This window comes from Rattus norvegicus, chromosome 9, assembly GCF_021556685.1.
Source record: "Rattus norvegicus strain SHRSP/BbbUtx chromosome 9, alternate assembly SHRSP_T2T, whole genome shotgun sequence".
In the NCBI taxonomy this organism is placed as follows: Eukaryota; Metazoa; Chordata; class Mammalia; order Rodentia; family Muridae; genus Rattus; species Rattus norvegicus.
In genome coordinates, this window is record NC_141542.1 from 71502950 (window position 1) to 71521575 (window position 18626).

General features: G+C 45.7%; 1 protein-coding gene across 5 annotated transcripts in view; it reads right to left on the reverse strand.

The window, feature by feature from the left end:
- Ankrd44 (ankyrin repeat domain 44) overlaps positions 1–18626 on the reverse strand; it is a 287691-nt gene that overhangs the window by 186442 nt on the left and 82623 nt on the right. For all 5 annotated transcript variants that reach the window (XR_015628537.1, NM_001191807.5, XM_087565278.1 and 2 more), the window contains 1 exon segment: positions 3186–3269. Coding sequence is in view for 2 of the 5 variants with exons in the window: in NM_001191807.5 (NP_001178736.3) it covers positions 3186–3269 (84 nt within the window). In the remaining 3 variants the exon portion in view is untranslated.

Below are 18626 nucleotides of genomic sequence, written 5' to 3' on the forward strand. Positions count from 1 at the left end.
TGATACTTCTATTAAAGATGAAGGTACATTTGTGTACGTGTATACCAAAAAAGAATTGTTCTAAAGGAAATTTATTGCCAGTAAATGATTTTTATCAAACCTATTTTATATGCCTTTAAACCCTGGGTTACATAAAACTTTCTTGCACAAAATGTGTTGCAAGTGGAAACCCATTAAGAAGCCTTGCTCCAAATGACCTACACTGGCAGTGAGAGGTTGGTTCATCACAGCCTACAGGCCTGTGCGAGTGGGATTCAAGATCTCCTTCACACACATGACAGGGGAAGTCGGGGAGCTGTGGGGGTGGTACAAAATGAATGATGAGCCTCCAAAATGTGAGAGGTCCACCAGAGCGCCTTGGGTCCTGTCTCTCCACGGATGAACTCAGTCATGAGCAACTCCACTATTCAAGTCCTCCTCCTCCTCCGCTCCCTTTCCCGTTGCCATATCCCCCACAGATACAGGGTGACTCTGTCCTTATCCTCCCTTAGCCTCTTGTGCTTATCCCAGCTCAGACCCTGCAGACTGGCCTCCAGCATGTCCTGGATTTTTCCTTTCAGGGTGCATCGCAGAAGGATTTCTCATTTCTTGACTTCACTTTGTGAGCTCCATGATAGAGCCCACGGCCTGCCACTGTTGTGTCCCTAATGTTTAGCATGGAGTTATGACTCAGTAAATAACTGAACTGTGAAAAGGACGTCTCAAACACAGCTTAGTGGAAGCTGTAAGACCAAAGTTGATTGTGCTGACTTTTCAGGGGTGCGACAGCACAGTGATAACTCCTCCCCCCGGGTTAGGTGTGGCTATGATAGGTCACCTAAATGAAGAATGAACAGAGTGATATTCACACTTCCCCACTGACCCAGGAAATCCTTCCCATGCTTTCTCTCTGAGTTTATTGTTCTTTCTTTAGCCAGACTATAGCTGACCCTTACAGTGACCCTACAAAACCTCACATTCATACCTCAGATCCCACATAAAAGGGGGACACTCTTCTCAAGTATTGCTGAGAGAACTAAGCTCCAGATTTCAAACATTCGTTAGTCATCTATGTGTTACAGAGCTAAGCCTCTCTAACTCAGTGACATAGCCATTCACAATTCAAGTAATTTGTACCAATCAACAACAAGTTGTTACTTTTCCAGAAAGAAACAAAGGCTATTCAAAGGTCAGTACAATTTCCCAAGATGTGGATGATTAAAAGTTCTATTTGTGAGTATTAGGAAAAGGTAGTAATCTGCCCTTAGGCTTGCCAGGGCTTGGCCCACAGCCACCAAATAGTCTGGGCGAATTCCTGTGATGTCAAAGCTCTTGACAGTGAACTTGCTTCATAGCCTTCGGGTCACACCCCATAGGTCCTGGACCAGTGCCCAGCTGCCTCTGCAAATCCTCTGTCCCTGACTTCATCCTGGTTTACCTTGCAAAAATACATCTCAAAACATTGCCCCGTTGTTCTTACTGCCAGCCGAGGAGAAGCTGCCAAAAGGCTTTTCGGAAAAGCCACACCAATCTGGACAGCCTCAGAACAAAGGCTGCGCTAAGGACCTGTCTTGGAAGGGAGCCACCCAGCAGCAGACCAGAGAGAGATATCTTCACAGAATTGGGTTATCACCCCAGGGCAAAGATCTGCTTACACTGAAGACGGACTTGGCTCTCCTTGTCTCTTCTGCTGAACACTGAACTGTAAAGAGGACTCTTCTCCCTAAGGGACCTGAGGACTTTGATAATCAGATTGTGTTAAGTAAATTAGCAGCATGCCTTGTACCTAATCGCTTGTTCTGCCTAAGTCCAAGAAGCTATCAAAAGGGTCACTTCTTGACCAGCACTTGTCCCCTTTGGTGCAGGTGACTGGTCTGTTTGGAAATTTTCCAGATACAGAATACGTGTAGATCTTTTGATGGATGCACCATAGGTCCTTTTAGGAAATCAGTGAAATACCTTGACCCTTTTCTCAGGAAAGTATACAAAATGCTCAAGTCCACATGAGGTTTAAACAACTTCAAAGAGGGTGGGAGTAACAGTTGCTGAGTTCAGTGGTTCATCCCAGGGTCATGGACTCCCTAGAGCAAGAACCAGCAGAGTTTTCCTACAAAGGGCAGGGTGTGGGTGGGTCTGACTCTGTCCATCCCCTGGGCTCAGCAAGTCAGTGTGAGACCAGCAGAGACAATGTCTGCAAGATGGACGGCCACACTTCAACAAAACTGCCTGTGGACAATGGTGTCAACTTCCTATCGATCGCTCATGTCAAAAAATGTTACTCTCCTCATCTTTCCTCAGTCACTGAAAAAAAGCAAAAAGCTCCCATAGCTGGTGGTCCACAGGCACAGGCTGCCAAACTTCACTAGAGAGCCAGGGTAGATACATTACGTCAGAAAAACAAAATGGTACAGCTTCACCATCACGGCCTCCTTAATAGGGGCCGGCAGCCTTTCTTTGTGGATACACGCAGCACATGCAGGAGTAATGGCAGTCATCTGACACTGTCACCAGGAGATATCACAGCCGTGCAAGAGGTGGTGGCAGGTCACTCAGAATGCAATACTGGGCACTCTATATTGTGCTCACTGCCAGGTCTGTTGCTGTATCTTAACGAGTACACAGACAGGATATAAAGTGGGCTTTTCCCTTCTAGTTTCCACTCGTAGTTTTTGCTTTTACTATGATGAGTGTGTGTGATTGACAGGGAAAGCATAAGACCCTAAGTGACACTCCACGGCAGAATGGTCATTGTAATTGTATAAACATTCACAAGGATAGAGTTTGGGGCAGGAAAAATGCTTACCTGGTTCCTTGAACTACTGTGTGATGTTTTAATTTGTGAGTTGATTAGAGTAAGGTCAATTTTTTTAAGCATACATATTACTGTATCCTAAATTTGATTGTTTTTTTTCCTCTGTTTTGCAGTGTTGTGGGTCTAACACAGGCCTTGTGTGTGGTAGGCAAGCACTCTCCCCTGGAGTGACATCTTCAGCCCCTCGATCTTTAAAACTTTTTACAACTATATTCAATAGAATAGATTTAGTCTAACCCTAGAGTTTCACTCTATGGGTTTTTGAAACAATAGTCTAAAAGGCAGCCCAGAGCTCTCACAATTTTCTATAGGGGTCTACAGTACAGAAAATGTCAAGAGGCCTTGCTTGCCCAAGAGGACCTATACAACAACCACAACAACCACAGCCTCTCACCAGTGCGTTCACATCTTCAGTCTTATGGATGAGCAGGCGAATCTCCTCTGGGTCGCCACTGAAGATTGCCTGGACCAGAGGTGGCTGCAAAACCAAGAAATTGAGAATTAGGACCATTATTAAAATATATACCTGCATTCACATGCAAATAGCAAGAAGGATATTTGTTCCCTCTAAGTCTATCCAAGAATCACCAACAAGCAGGCAAAAATAAGAGTCCAGCCTATACTCACAAAGTGTCTGAGATAGACAGACTTTAAAGACCCTGACAAAAATATGACCAAACACAAGGTCTCTGTATTCAGACCCTATTAAGAACTAAACCTTGTCACTGCCAATTCAAATGCTGAAGTGACTGAAGGCTGTGCCATCGAGAGCCTTTGAGAGGTTCTAGCAGAGGACCACAGATGCTCCTGTACCCTGACAGAAGACTGGTTCTGTACTCAGGGAAGGCCACCCTCTTCCAAGCACAAGTACATCGTTGGGAGGGATATAGATTGCCCTCCCATCTAAGACAAGGTCTTTATGGAGGACATTATGACCTAAACAAACACTTATAGGTCAATCTTCAAACACCTTGCAATTATTCCCAAATGCTTTAGCCAGTGGGCACTGGCTGTTTTCCGATGATTACATAACTACTAGTTTAAAATAAGATATAACAAGGGCTAGTTAGAGGATGGGGGTGGGGAGAGCAGAGGGGAACCCATTACATAGAAGGAGCTGTGAAGTGTGACCCAGCTACAAGGGCAGTGAGCTCTGTGGGGTAAGAGGGCGGTAGGGCCAGGGCATCCAAAGAGCCTGGAGGAAAGCACCTCAATGACCGAGTGTGGGTTCACAGATGGAGCACAAAGGGCAGTCCATCCTGGAGAGATGTACACGGGGTGGATGTGCAGAGAACCTGCCAGAAACCATCACTGGGATGGCTGTGGGAACGTGCTGGGTTCAGGGGATGACGCTGGAGTTGCCCCACGTGGTGAAAGATCTTCACAGCCAACTCCACCCTTTCCAAGCTGCCCACAGAGACCATTTCCCTCATGGAATCTGAGACTAAGCCTGGTCATCATTGGCCACACACCCTCATAGGATTATTCATAGGGCCAAACAGCATAGTGAGAAAAATTTATGTGACCATTCAACTCTACACACAAAAAAAGTCTTCATTAAAAAAATGGCTAGTGGTGTCAATATGGACTATTCAGTCTTTTTCTCCCCCATAAACTTCAGATCTTGGCAACTACATATATGTATTTGCTTACAACTTTTGTAAATGTTTTAGTCCTGACAGACAGCTGGATGATGGCAGTGCCCCAAGTTTGGTTCAGCGTAAGAATCATCCGAGATGCATATTAAAATAAGATCCCTACACCTCTTTCCTGAGGATTCTGGTGAAGTTCATCTGGAGAAGGGGGACTGTGGGTCTGGATTCTAATAAGTCAACTCCTAACCCTTTGGAGCTAGAAGCAAACGCTAGCCTCAAGTGGCTCTACAAAGACATTCTCCCCATGCCTGCTTTCTTCCTGCTAAGCAAGTCCCTAGCAGAATCACACCAGTCTTTTCACACTCTGTCTGCTGAGCTCTTAGCAAAATGCTGTTGGGTGAGTTTCTGCCTAAATGAACCTTTGATGAAGGAAAAAAAATAACCCCACAGTCATAAGGTGACATGTAGGGGCAGAGCATGGCAGATCGTACTGTTAAATCAACAGAGGTCGCAGGACAGCTGACAGACTCAGAGTCTGAGATGTGAGGCCAGCATTGGCATTACCACACCAATGGTCAGTCACTGAACAAGAACACGGAGATTCACAAGGGCCTCTCACTCATGAGCACAAGGAATGTAGACACTGTAGGATTCATTAAGTCCTCAAGCTCCTCAGGCCAGGCGAGCCTTCCAAGCAATGGCTGGAATGTTCCCAAAGAGAGGCTCCCTGACACAGCTGCCAGGGAAGGGTGCCAGAGCAGTTTCTAAGCACATGGAGGTGTGTTGAGCTTCCCAAAGGCCCTGGGCTTAGCTCTGCTCAGAGCTGCTTCATACCACATGGTGTGACGCAGACTTCCTGGCTTCCACAGGGGGAAGCCGAGTCTTTGTATGTCCTCCATTGCTGCCCTCACATAAACGCATCCACACACCCACAACCTCACATGGACGCACGTGTGCATCTATGCTTGGACATGTGTGCATAGAGACACATGTTAATTCACTTACAGGTGCCTGCCACCCCCTGCAAACATTCCTGTTCTCCAGAGACCGTGCCAGACAGACATGTCTAGTCCATTATGCTGGCTAGCTGTCCCCCCACTATCCTCACACCTGTGAGCCCAAGTGTCAACCAACCACAGAGCAGAACCTCACAGACAGACGCTTTGACTGTGTAAAGGCTGCGTGTTTGCAGTGACCTCGGGTAAGTAGTGCTCTTTTATATATTAGGGGTCTTTCTCTTTGTTTCTCTTCCCCACTCTCCCTCCCTAATAGAACATAATCAGAAAACACTCAGGGAGTTCTGTTCATTGGAAATTCAACCTCGGGTAAACATTTACCTGCATGATTGTTCTAATCACAACGTTTTCCCCGTATTGGAGCGTTACAGTCTGCAACCCATTTGCCGTTATAACATTCCCAGTTTTTGTGTTCGTAGTGCCAAACCTTAAGAGGGAACCGTCACCTGCACAGGCGGAATCTTAGGCCTTGGTGTGCACAGTTCAGCGGCTCTCCCCTAGCCACAGTCTGCTCCACATGGGTTTCAGTCAACTTCAGTTCAAAAATATTCAATGGAAAATTCCAGGAATAAACAATTTCCTTTTTACATTATACACCATTCTAAAAAGCACCACAAAGTGTCGTGCCATCTTCCTCTATCCTGCCTAGGACGTGCAGACACTGCCTGCCCATGAGTCTCAGAGGCCACCTCAGCTATCAGATCATCTGTTGCTATGCTCAAGTGTCCCTTGACACTTTGATTACTGATCATTACTGTTAATCTATAAATCAACTGTTATCCTAAGGAAGTGCATACATACATGATTAAAAGGAAGCATCGTATTCACTGTGTGTTGTAAGTCCATGGTTTCAGCCCCTCCCTGGGGTCCTAGGAATCCATACCCTGCACATAAGGAGACCTCCTGCATTCTTTTAAAATCTCCAAATACCTTGGCACAAATACAGGCAACGTAAGGTTGTGCTGTGCAGGATTCGGTGAACACACTCAAAACAAGAGTCAAAATTATGAATAACTAGTAGCAGGGAAAAGGGAGTATTTTCAGAGATGCAGAAGTCACTTCAACTTCCATTACTAGAATTTTCTTTGCACCTTAGCAGCTACACCTGGGCAATGCTTGCACATGCCACAAATACTGGCACCGTCCCCTGAGTGACTCAGAGGTGACGTCTCCCAGCGTGTATGTGTGTGTGTGTGTGTGTGTGTGTGTGTGTGTGTGTGTGTGTGTGTTGGGGTGGGGGAGGGGATTTAGATGGGACTTGTCCCCCACTTCCATCCACTCCCAGCTTTCCTGGAAGGACAGATGACCACATTTAGAGGTGACTGGTCGCCAGGCTGACGACACTTGGGTGTATAGACAGCAGAGCAGAGCAGAGGGCTCCATGTGAGTTCTGTAGCAAACACGGGGCGAGGGGGGGGGGGATACTCAGCAGAAAGGCGATTTCTCTTCTCACAGCCCGTTCATCCTAGAACAGTAGCCTTGTTCTTTTTTATTCTCAGCCTTGGGAAACAAAGAAAAAAGACGGAAGGAAGGAAGGAAGGAAGGAAGGAAGGAAGGAAGGAAGGAAGGAAGGAAAGAAGGAAGGAAAGGAGGGAGGGAGGGAGGGAGGGAGGGAGGGAGGGAGGGGGGGGAGGGAGGGAGGGAGGAAGGAAGGAAGGAAGGAAGGAAGGAAGGAAGGAAGGAAGGAAGGAAACTTCATTTTCAAAAGACCTGTGAGACATTCTTCTCAAATATGAAGTAGGGTTACATTTCCACTAGGGGGCGCAAGATAGTAATTTGTTATCCTATCAATGTACAGGTGGTATAGTTAAAGGGAAGGAAGGGAATTAAAGGGTCCACTTCAGCTTTAAGAAAGTTCTTAGTGAGAAGCAGAAGCAAGCACACACACACACACACACACACACACACACACGAACACACGCACGCACGCACTGTACACACCAAAAAAGGTAAAATAAAACAAAGAAAAGGATCAAACGGCATTGTTTATAAACTCCACTTTTCTACTGAGCTGTGAGGGCTCACTGTTTCAGGAACTACGAACAGACTATATGGGTAAATCCTAGGTTTGAGAGCATCATTTCATCATTTGAAAACACAATTTAGAGGGCAAAGGAATGACTCAGTTGGTAAAGCCAGTGCCACACAAGCATGAGGATCTGAGTTCAGATCTCCAGCACACATGTAAACCCAGGGAACCCCAGTGCTGGAGGTGAGGCACCAATTCAGGGAGAGCCATTAGCTCAATGGAGGAGGACCATGCCCAGTGAGAGACCCTTTCTCAAAATATAGGGTGGAGGCCAGTGTGATGGCACACCTTTAATCCCAGCACTCAGGGAGCAGAGGGGACAGATCTCTGTGAGTTCAAGGCTACCTTGGTCTACGTAGTGAGTTCTAAGACAGCCAGGGCTTCATAACAAAATGAAAATAATAATCTGGAGGGTGACAGAAGTAATCACAGGACATCGACCTCTCTTCCACAGGCCTACAGTACAAACATGAGCACATACGTGCACCACACATCAACACAGAAATGAAAATCACAATTCAATCCTCTCAATCCTGCCATCCAGCTAGGAACAAAGTCCAGGGCTGGAGAAGGTGTTTCATTCCAGGTTCAGTCAGAGCAGCTGACAGAAAGACAAACAAACTGACACGCTTGGGACTGGGGACACATCTCCTTAGTAAGTAGATTATTTACCTAGCATGCATGGGCGTCTAATCGATATAACAACAACAAAAGTTCATGTGTTCTATGGAAGCCACTGATCAGACTTCTGCTGAACTCAGGTGGCCTTCCTGTGGTTAGCTGCAAGCGCTGTTCTATCGAAGCAGACCTTGGATGAGAAGCAGGGGAGTCCAGGTTAACTCTGCTCCCAGCTCCTGAAAGACGTGAAAGGAGAGGCTAGGCAAAGAGAAATGATGAAACCGCGATCAGTTAAACTGAAACCTGAGGCAATACTGATTTTCCTGACCAATAATTGCTCCTTTACCACAGTAGAGAGACTGGGAGCTAGTTGCTGCAGAGCTAGTTGACTGGGGTTCTCCTAAGCAGAGTCTCTCAGCTATAAGACAAGAAGCCACTTCACAGGACACACTCAACAAACTGTGTGTAAGTTTCCAACACCATGCAAGGCCAGATGCCTGGTGTCCCTGCCGTGAAATCAACGGTCCCTTCTGATTTGAAGGGGAAAAGCTCAAACATCTTTACCAGGCGAGTTTCCTCGTGTCCGTCCTACAAACTAGATGGATGAAGATCATGGGAGATTTCCTTTAAGATTATAGAGTAAGAGCTAGTGAGATGGCAGAGCGGGTGAAAAGGCTTGCCAGGCAAGCCGGAAGCCTGAATTTGAGTCTGATCCCTGGAATCCACAACTGAAAGACTCCCAAAGCTGTCCTGTGATTTCCACACACATGTATGTATACATACACACACATATATAAGAATTTTACTATACATATTTATATATATTATATATTATTAATATATTTCATATAACATATAATATAATATAACTATATATTATTATGATACATAATTATTATTATTAGGTAAAATAACACCTCTGTAGAGCACCTCTGAGGTAGAAGGGCTGCTCCTGCTAGGAGAGGGCAGCAATCCAACAGCCGGAATCCATCTCAGTTGCACTGGAAAGCCTCAAGAACATCACACACCTCCTGTGTATGGGACCTAAGTCCCAAAGCCAAACAGCAGAAACTTACTGAGATAATACATCATCTCTCCTCGGCCCGGCTGTGTCACGGTGCACGGAGGACTATGAGCAAAGAGCACTGTACACACACACGAAAATGGTCTAAGAGGGCCCGTTCTTTTACAGACTTAACACAGGCTGGTTTTTAAATGCGCTGTGTATGTATGCCTGCGTGAAAGGATTGGAAACTGATCTTACTACTGAAGGTTAGCAAACACGTGTATAGTTAGGCCTTCTTTGGTGATACCTTGGTTACAAAGGAAAACGACTTCCATGTTTGGATCTGTGAGGGGTCAGTTTGCCTGCTGGTGAGAACTGAGTTGAGAGATTCACATTCTCCTAATCCTGCCCAGCCAGAGCCTTCTCTCGCATGCCATGCAGACAAGGCATGATGATGTAATAGCTGTGATAACATAAGACCAGTTCAGCCTCAGTTTCCACATACTCCCACCTTGTTTTTACTTCTGTTTTTGCTTGGGGGTGTTTATTTGGTTTTTTGGAAAAGGTCTTGCTACGTATAACTCAGGCTGGTCTAGAACTTACTATGTAAGCCAGGCTGGCCCACAGCTCCCAATAGAACTCTTGCACTAGGATTATGGGTGTGAGCCACTATGCCCAAATACTAAATACCCAGTAGCCTGCAAAGCACGACTAAATGCAGGATACAGTCTATGAGGTGTGGATAGTCACTCGACATAGTAGCTGTATGCAGACGTACGGATTTTATTTCTGGTAGTTCTAATCTTTTTGTAGGGGTGGGGATAGACAAGGCTTCTTTGTGTAGCCTTGGCTGTCCTAGAACTAGTTCTGTAGACCAGACTGGCCTCAAAAACTCACAGAGATCTGCCTGCCTCTGCCTCCCGAATGCTGGAATTAAAGGCATGCACCACTACCGCCAAACCCGACATAACTACTCTAAAAGCTAAAACTGAAAACACAAAGTCAGAAAACAAAATAGAGGAAAGGAGACTTTTGTGACAATGTGTCATCAGAAAGATGGAGAGCCGGGCTGTAGGGTGGTCTAGGAGAGACGCACTAAGGATAGACCTCTCTTCTGATGGGGAGAAGAGCAAGTGGCTCGCTGGGAGGTACTGAGGCACCGCAGACGCTTTAACCTAATCTGTGGACCCACAGGAACTCAGGCCTTGAGAAGAGAGAGGCATGGAGGTTTCGCAAGCCCCGGCCACAGTGTGTGCGCTTGAGAAGACACTGAAGGTGGAGACCCCGTGGGAAGACAATTGCCATAATTCAGGACACCTCGGGAAGGTGCTTTCTGGCCCCTGTGACAGGTTCCCCAAGTACGGCCTACAGGGATGCGGTAGAAACTACGGACACTGTTCTCAACGCTTTAACGCCTGCTCTGTTCCTGGATGCAAGTTTGGCTCAGCGTCTTGGCTACTTTCCTTCTCTCTTTATACATAGTCCAGAGTTCCTGCCCCAAGGCACGAATGTTTCCAGGTGAAATCGAGGTTAAGTCCCTCAGCTCCAGAGCACTCCCACCCCACCCCACACACAAAGAACCTCTGCATATGTAAGCTCTGTTTGTCAGGCTTGACACTTGGGCCCTGGATTGAAATCATAACATTTCAAAAATAGGTCCCATCCATAAAGAGAAAAGGAAAACAAAACAAGGCGGACACGCTTTGCCAAGTGCCATATTTTCATCAGGGTCTGCTGCCAACCACTTGAATCTTTTTTTTTTTTTTAAACTCTGTCTAGTTTCAAATGGCTGGAGATCTAATCTAAACCTTAACTAAGTTAATTAAAGAGCATTGGGGAGAGAACTTTTAAAGAGAACTGGGACCTCGAGATGGCCCCGCAGATAAAGACACTCGCCAAGAAGCCTGCTGCTCGGAGTTCAGACCCTGGAGCCCACTTTCTGGAAGGAGAGAGCTGTCCTGAGCTGTCCTCTGACCTCATGTACACACCGCAGCACACGGGTGCATGCACACATAAACCAACATAACTTTTAAAAACCTACTTAAGGAAGAACACAGTGGACCCAAGACAACAACAGTATTACAGAATGTTTAAATCATCATACACTTACTGAAACAAAAAGAACAATGATAAATAATTCTCTAAGTTCCTGTTTTACAATTTTGTTTAGAGGCTTTATTTCCTGTCTTGCTGACATTCTTTCTACGACTGTACATTACAGCATATTAAATCACATTTCAAATATGGTGATTTGATCGTGTTAATCAATGCGAGCCATTTCAGAGATCTTTGTGGCAGGGGTGGGGGAGACCTTAAAGATGACGTTAAGAGTTATAGAACACTCAGTAAAACGTCTTCGTTCAGAGACATAAAACAGAATGTGACTTTTGTTAATAACTAATATACCTCTCCCTTATCATAAGGGATAATACATTTTAAATTCCTCCCTTATAAAAAAATGTATGCCCTAAAATGACCTATCACCGTGGCATGCTTTCCTCATGGCGGCCACTCTAGCAGTTATAATTGTGTCAGCCTCAGAAGCGAGAAGATGAATAAGGCAACTTGAGTTGCACTAAATACAAGATCAGCATGCAGACACAAAACCCACCCCTTAGGACCGAATCAATCTTGACACCTGGGGAGGGTGTGAGATACAAGCACCACCACTGGACAACGTAGACTGACCTCGTCAAATTAAGTCACTCACGGTTCTGGAAAACTCCAAACTGAGCTTGTCTGAAATCTATTGTAATCTGAACTCTTTCAAAGTAGCAGCAAGCCAATTTTTACACAAGCATCCCTTCCCAAAGCTTACTGTGAGTTTCTCTTGAGCCTTGTCCTTCTTGTCTGTGGATTTCTCTTTGATCTCCATGAGCACTTTGTGGAAGGGAGATTTAAGAGTTCAGCTCTCAATGTCTCCACAGATGGAGGACTAGGGACATTTGCAAACTGCTATGCCACCCTGGTGTCCTGACCACTCTCAAATCTGTAGCCTGGATCAGTCTACCTGCAATGACAGGAAGAAGCCCTGCTACCCACAAAGCCAGGAACATCACTAAGTACCCGAATCTAAGGCTCCCCTCCGTGTAGTCTTCTGGGAAGCATCTTTGGCTTCTCCAGCCCAAATCATGGCAAGGGCATTCATTGATGGATGCCTAAGGGAAATGATAAGACAGCAGGAAGAGAGAGGAGCCTGCGGGGCTGGGAAACAGTGATATGGGAAATGGGAACTCTTACAGAAGCAGACAGGCCTATCTGACTTCCTTTCAAAGACACTGGCTCAGTTCATATTTACTTCGTTTCTCTAACTACTACCCACCCAGCTCCTGATAAGGGATGTTTTCTAAACATTACTCAAGTGCATTCAGACAGCCATACTCAGTCCCGGTCCATAGTGATTTACTAAGCATAAGGAATTTATCATCCTTCCCTTAAGGGGAGCTCTAAGGTGTAACAGGAAAGCACACAGCATACGCAGCACGAATGAGGGAGACTGTGTCCGGCTCTCTGAAAGACGCCTTTGAAGTAAAGACTGGAAGTTGGTGAGGGTTTAAAAAGACAGGGTGTCAATGGTAAGAGAACAAGCGCCTTCACATTTTGAAGGTTTGAGCGGACAGAACGAGTAGAAGTTTTCTCCATGGAACATGGGTGAAAGGATGGAGGGAAAGAAGCCAATTGGGTAAGGTCACAGAAGTCCTTTGGTGCCTACCTAATAAATTTGGACTCTCTTCCGTAGAATCGGGGAGCTGTAATCTAAAACAGATGCGGGGGGGGGGGTGACTTAAGAACTGTGTTTTAGGGGCTGGAGAGACCGCTCGGTGAGAACGACTGCAGCTCTCGTAGAGGACCCACATTTGAGTCCCAGCTCCTTCACCAGAGATTCACAGTTGCCTATACTCCAGCTCCAGGGAACCAGCACCCTTTTCTGGGATCCATGGGCACTGTGTGAACACTGCCCATACATTCAAGCAGCTGCATGCACAAACACATAAATAAAAACAAAGTATCCGCTTAAAAAGAAAAGAAGAATTGTACTTTAGAGCCAGGCATGAAATAGCGCACACCTACAATCTCAGCACTTGGAAAGTAAAGCAAAGGGTTGGGAGTTCAAAGCTACCCTCAGCTACATAAATAAGTTTGAGGTCAGATGGGGCTACACGAGACCCTGTCTTAAAATACTTTGTTTTTTGTTTTTGTTTTTGTCTACAGATCTAAAGGGTGCGTGGGCTCTCCACGCCTTTAGAGTGGTATGAGCAGCCCACGCAGTTGGAGTTGACTGAAGACTCCCAGCCCCGGCATCCGCAAGAGGTTGGTGGAGGAGTGCAGTAGAGCTGTGAACCTCTATGCTGGGGAGAGCCAGTCGCTAGCTGTGCTGTGCTCATCTGAGACCGGAAGCTGCTGGGCCTCTGAAGGTACCACATCCCACATCTGCAGGATTTGTTACTCCTCTGCAGCACAACCACGGAAACACAGCCTGGTGCTGTCGGTTTGACTAATGCTTGCTCAGTCCGGGTCTGAATGACAGAGGAGGATCTCCTCGTGCTATGATCTAAGTGAACAATGACAACAGTGAATGTACGGTATCTTTCTCTGTGCTTAGTTCCCAACTCAGAACTTAGAGGATGACAGAATACCTGGGTTTTTTGCAATCGTGAAGTTTCAAAACCAGAAAAACTGATGAAAAGGGGGCATCAGAGCCTTATGCATCATCTCTTTGTCCTGTGTTTGTTAGATTACATCTTAAGTAATTTGTTATTTCAACAATACAAGGACATGTCAAGAAAACCTTGATAACTGTTCCTACCACCCAGGATAATAGGCTAATTATCAAATTATACTCTTTGACACACTTCCTGGATACAGCTGGTGTAACAAAAATACCAATACATATGATATTGAGCTATCTCTAAAATGTGCTTTTACTATGCCCCTCTCTTAAAACCTGTGACAACAACAGCTGTCGCTCATTTTTCAAACACATTTCCCTTTCCTTTGTGTGCTCTAGCCCACTTCTAGGTCTTGTGCAAGTGATGCCCCCTCCCCGGGCTGACTACTCTGCTACCCTGGTCAGTTAGACAAGGCTTCTGGGATGGCTGACAGAGGAGACCCTCTGAGCTCTCTGCAGTCTGTCTCGGTCCCTGGCAGCTCTTGCCTCAGAGAGCACTGTGGAGAACTCTGGAGTTCTGTCTTGCACATTTGCATTGTCTACACAGGGCAGCCTTATTTCCCCAGCTCTATTTGGCATTCTCTGAGGAATGGATTATAATATGCATTTCTTTTGTGTATTTTATAAAAATAGCATACCATAGGCATGCGTAAAATGCGTTTAGCTCTGTGGCGCTTCTCTGTGTAATGCATGGCCAGGCTATGTTACAATATATCTGTATCCTAGAACAATATATTGCTATAAAGAAATAATAGCTAACCTGGGAGGTAACCTCAGAAATTATCCAGTCAACATGCAATACTCTGGCACCTTAAAATATATACTAGTTATAGTATAGGTTGGTCTTTTGAGATCATGGCCTCATTTTTCTGACTCAGGAGGATTTGGCTGTCTCCCTAGCACCAGGGATAGAAATACACTTGGCCAAGGCAGTTAAGCCAAGGATGAGATAGAAATGGCCTGCCCAGACATGTGGGGGCCTGTTCCCACTTGGAACTATCTCTGAATACATTTGGCACTGCGTGACGATATTCTGTTTTTTGAATCATAACCAATCAAGAATGTGGAAACAAGGCCAGGAGAGAAATGGCAAGAAACTATCCAAGCACCTAGAGACCTGGGTTTGAGCTAACCTCATCCACTCAGATGTTAGGTAGCTAAGGGCAAGTCACATGGCTAGATTCCTCACTAGAAAACATGGGTTCAAAATGACTAACTCACCCAAAGTGAGAAGCAAGGAATATCTGATTTTATGAGGAAAAATATCCCATGAGGAGGTCTTGGTGAGAGAAGCTCACACTGACAGGACAGCGGATCCCTGGCCTGCCAGCCCAGAAAGCAGAAGAACCTTTGTGTTTGGAGCTGGTCACAGCAAAGTAGTGGACCAGTTGTGCATAGTTCTAAAACACCTCTTTTTTCTTTCTTTTTTTCAAGACCTAAATAACTACAGAAGAGTTCTAGCTAACAGTTTGGTTAAATTCCCTACCACCTAGTAAGCTCCGTGAAGTGAAATCTTAGATCAGTACTTTGAGAAGCCCAAGTGATATATCTGTGTACATGGGATGTGGGGTCTGATCCTTTTGTGAATATCTCACAAAAGTTACACCTTTAACTCTGAGTACCACTTCAAAGGGAGGATTAATTTTTACTTCAGATTGTTCATGGCAACACTACTGGTAATAGCAGACTGTCAAAGCTGACCGCGTTATTAAATAACCAGAACATAAAACAGAAACAAAACAGACAGAATGACCAACAGCACATGAAAAGGCCCATCAATCATTGGGTAGCAGAGAAGGTAAAATGATGAGATACTACTAAACATTAATGGCTAAAATAAAAGGAAGAAACAGTAGACAGACAGAATGCAAATAAAGGTGAGTGTGTGAGAAAACAGGTGTATCACTGATTGGGCCTAAAAACATTGTAGCTGCTGTAGATAAGAGCTAGATAGTCCCTCCAGCGGTTAAACACAGAATTATCGATGGGACCAGGAAATTCCACTCCTATATAACCCAAGGAATTGAAAACCAGTACTCAAACAGAAACATGTGCGTGTATGTTCACAGCAACAATATACACTGTAGCAAAGAAGCAGAAACAGCTAAGAGGTAGGAGTCCATCAATGTCAGTGGATGAATAAATAAGCAAACAGCGTAGACAAATGATAGAATACTTCTCAGCCATAAGAGAAAATACAGCATATAATGTTAGAGATGACAGCGCGAGTGAGCTTTCAATATGTTATACTAAATAAAAGGAGCGAGACACAAAGCAGCTACATTGTTGCCAGATTTCATTTATAGGAAATGCTCAAACCAGGCAAACCCACAGCAAAAAAAAAAAAAAAAAAAAAAAAAAAAAAAAAAAAAAAGTTGTTCCACGGTTGCTAGGGGTTAGGAGTAAGAGGAAGGGGAAGTGGCTGTTTAACGATACAGAGCTTCCTTCTAAGGTGACGAAATGCTTTGGAAGCAGATAGTGATAACAGCCGAAGGAGCTTAAATGACACTGTGCACTGCACTTAAAGCTGTCAAAATGGCGTGCAAGGTGTGTTTTGCCATACTATAAAAACACGACAGTGCCTAACAGTGTGAGCACAGCTTCCTATCAAAGAAGGATGCACAGAGAGCAGGGTTAAAAGAGCTCTATTGACTGGCTGAGCAGACACACTGTGACTCTTTCTTCTCCTGTCACTCCTTGCATGTGCACACATGTCCACACCAGGGGTCGAAGTCAGGTGTCTTCCTCAGTCACTCTCCTCCACATTTGTTAAGGGCAGGGTGTCTCACTAAACCAAGAAGTCACCAACTGAGCTAGCCTGGGTCCAGGGACCACCTGTCTCCACCCTTCCCACAGCCCAGTGCTGAGGTTAGAGCTAGATGCTACCCTGCGACCCCAAAGGCTTTATGTGGGTGTGGGATCAAACTTCCTGCTGTGAGGCTGGCACTCAACCCAGTGAGCCATCTCCCCAGGCCCATAATACCATTTTTATTACAAAATATTTTTATACTATAAACTGAAACAACAATTTCAGAAGATATGACTTCCTGACACTCTGGAGCTCAGCCAGACAAGATAAAGAGAATAAATAATGAGGAATCTAAAACCACAGGGCAAGAGGAAGTCAGCAGCACACCCTGCTAGCCGTAGAGGCTGAGGCTACAGTAGCTGGAGGAAGCCCATCCTGCCCAAAGTTGGGGTTGTGGCCCTAAAGCTGCAGACTCGTCAGTAAAATGCCCCAATTTTTACAAAGTTGGAAATTTATTCAATATGTTTCAAACACTACAGGCCAAACAAAACACATCTTTAGACCAGATGTAGGCCACAGACGCCAGTTGGTAAATTCTAGTTCATAGAAAAAGAGTGTTTACCCTGGTGGGGGAAAGGGAGTGCTTTGAAAAAAACTATAGTTAAGCTCTCAGAAAGGGGATAAAGTGGCCGAGTGGGAGGCTGGGAGGGGAGGATTTTCCCTCTAGGAGGTCAAACAGGACACAGCATATAGGGGTGTGGTTTCTAATGACAGAGCAGGTGTTCATCAGCAAAGGAGACGGAGGATACAGTGGCTGCAGTCCTTGCGGTGATCCAAAAAAGTCTAAAAACCAGGATTCCCGCTTTGGGTTGGAAGGTGGGTCAGACCTACGGCTCTCCTGGACTCCCAGACCTGAAATGACTTTAAACAGTGTCTTCCTGCTGGCACTCACGCTCTGACACAGGAGACCTTGGGGACCCAACCCAGGGGTTTTCTCGCCCACCATGGCAGTTAAAGGAGACAGAAAAGGACTGAGGGAAGAATGGGTCCCCAGAACCCATCACAGGCTGAGCTTTATAAGTGTCTACCCTATCTGACTGAAGTCCCCACAGCTCCCGGGATGCGTGACACAGTGCCACCGTCTACAGGTGTGCGTGTGAGGACCTCACGGTCAGGTTTTCCAAACAGCCTCAAAAGCACTCTCACAGTTTAAGTTTTGATTTTGTGTCAGATTACATTAATAACTAGATTTGCCACATGTACCGCACAGGCCTACCATGCCTGGTAGCAAGGTCAGCACAATCAGAAGTCTCTAACCTGGTTCCTCAGGGGAAACTGAGACTGTGAGTTTAAGGGTAGCCCAAAGTGTCTGCCATGAAGATCTTTTATGAAGGTCTTTTTGTCCCCATATCTCATGGGTGTTCCCCTGAACCGCAGTCTTCTTCCTACCCATTCAAACAACATGACACTAATGCCTCGATGTGCCAGTGTGCTAGGTGTGTTACCAGGACAGTCCCCAGCCTCTGCCATCTAAGGAAGGGGAACAGAAGCAAACAACGACATCTCCAGGCGAGGGTGAGGGTGTCAAAAAAAGAGGGTCTCCAACCCAACTGTGTCAGGGAGTAAGGGCTTCCAGATAAGCTTTTGTTAAACTGAGACCCTAACTGACAGGGGATGGATATAGGACTCCAGGCTAAAGGGGGAACAGTGGTCAGAGGGACCTTAACACACAGGGAGACACAATCGGGCCAGGATTGCTGGGCACAGGGTGTCATGAGGTAAGTGACAAAGCGAGAGTCAGCTAGAAAGACAGGGCAAAGCCGAGGCGCCTCACTTGTGCTATGCTAAGTCTTTGTCACTTCTTTCTCAAACAATCGGGAAGTGTGAATGTAAGGTTTAGCCCAAAGGAGTGATATACTCAAGCTCCCAGGGTAGAACAGACCAGTCAAGTATGAAAATAAACCAGCAAAACAGGACTTCATGCAAGGAGACCACATGCAGACTGCTGTGGCAGTAAGTCAGTCACAATGTGGTGACAATCCACTCGGTGACAATCCACTCCAAAGCGGTAGCAGGAAGATGCTAGCCAGCAGCCATGGCTCATGCCCACCCTCTGAGTGATGCTGTAGGATTACAGCCCTTTCTATGAACAC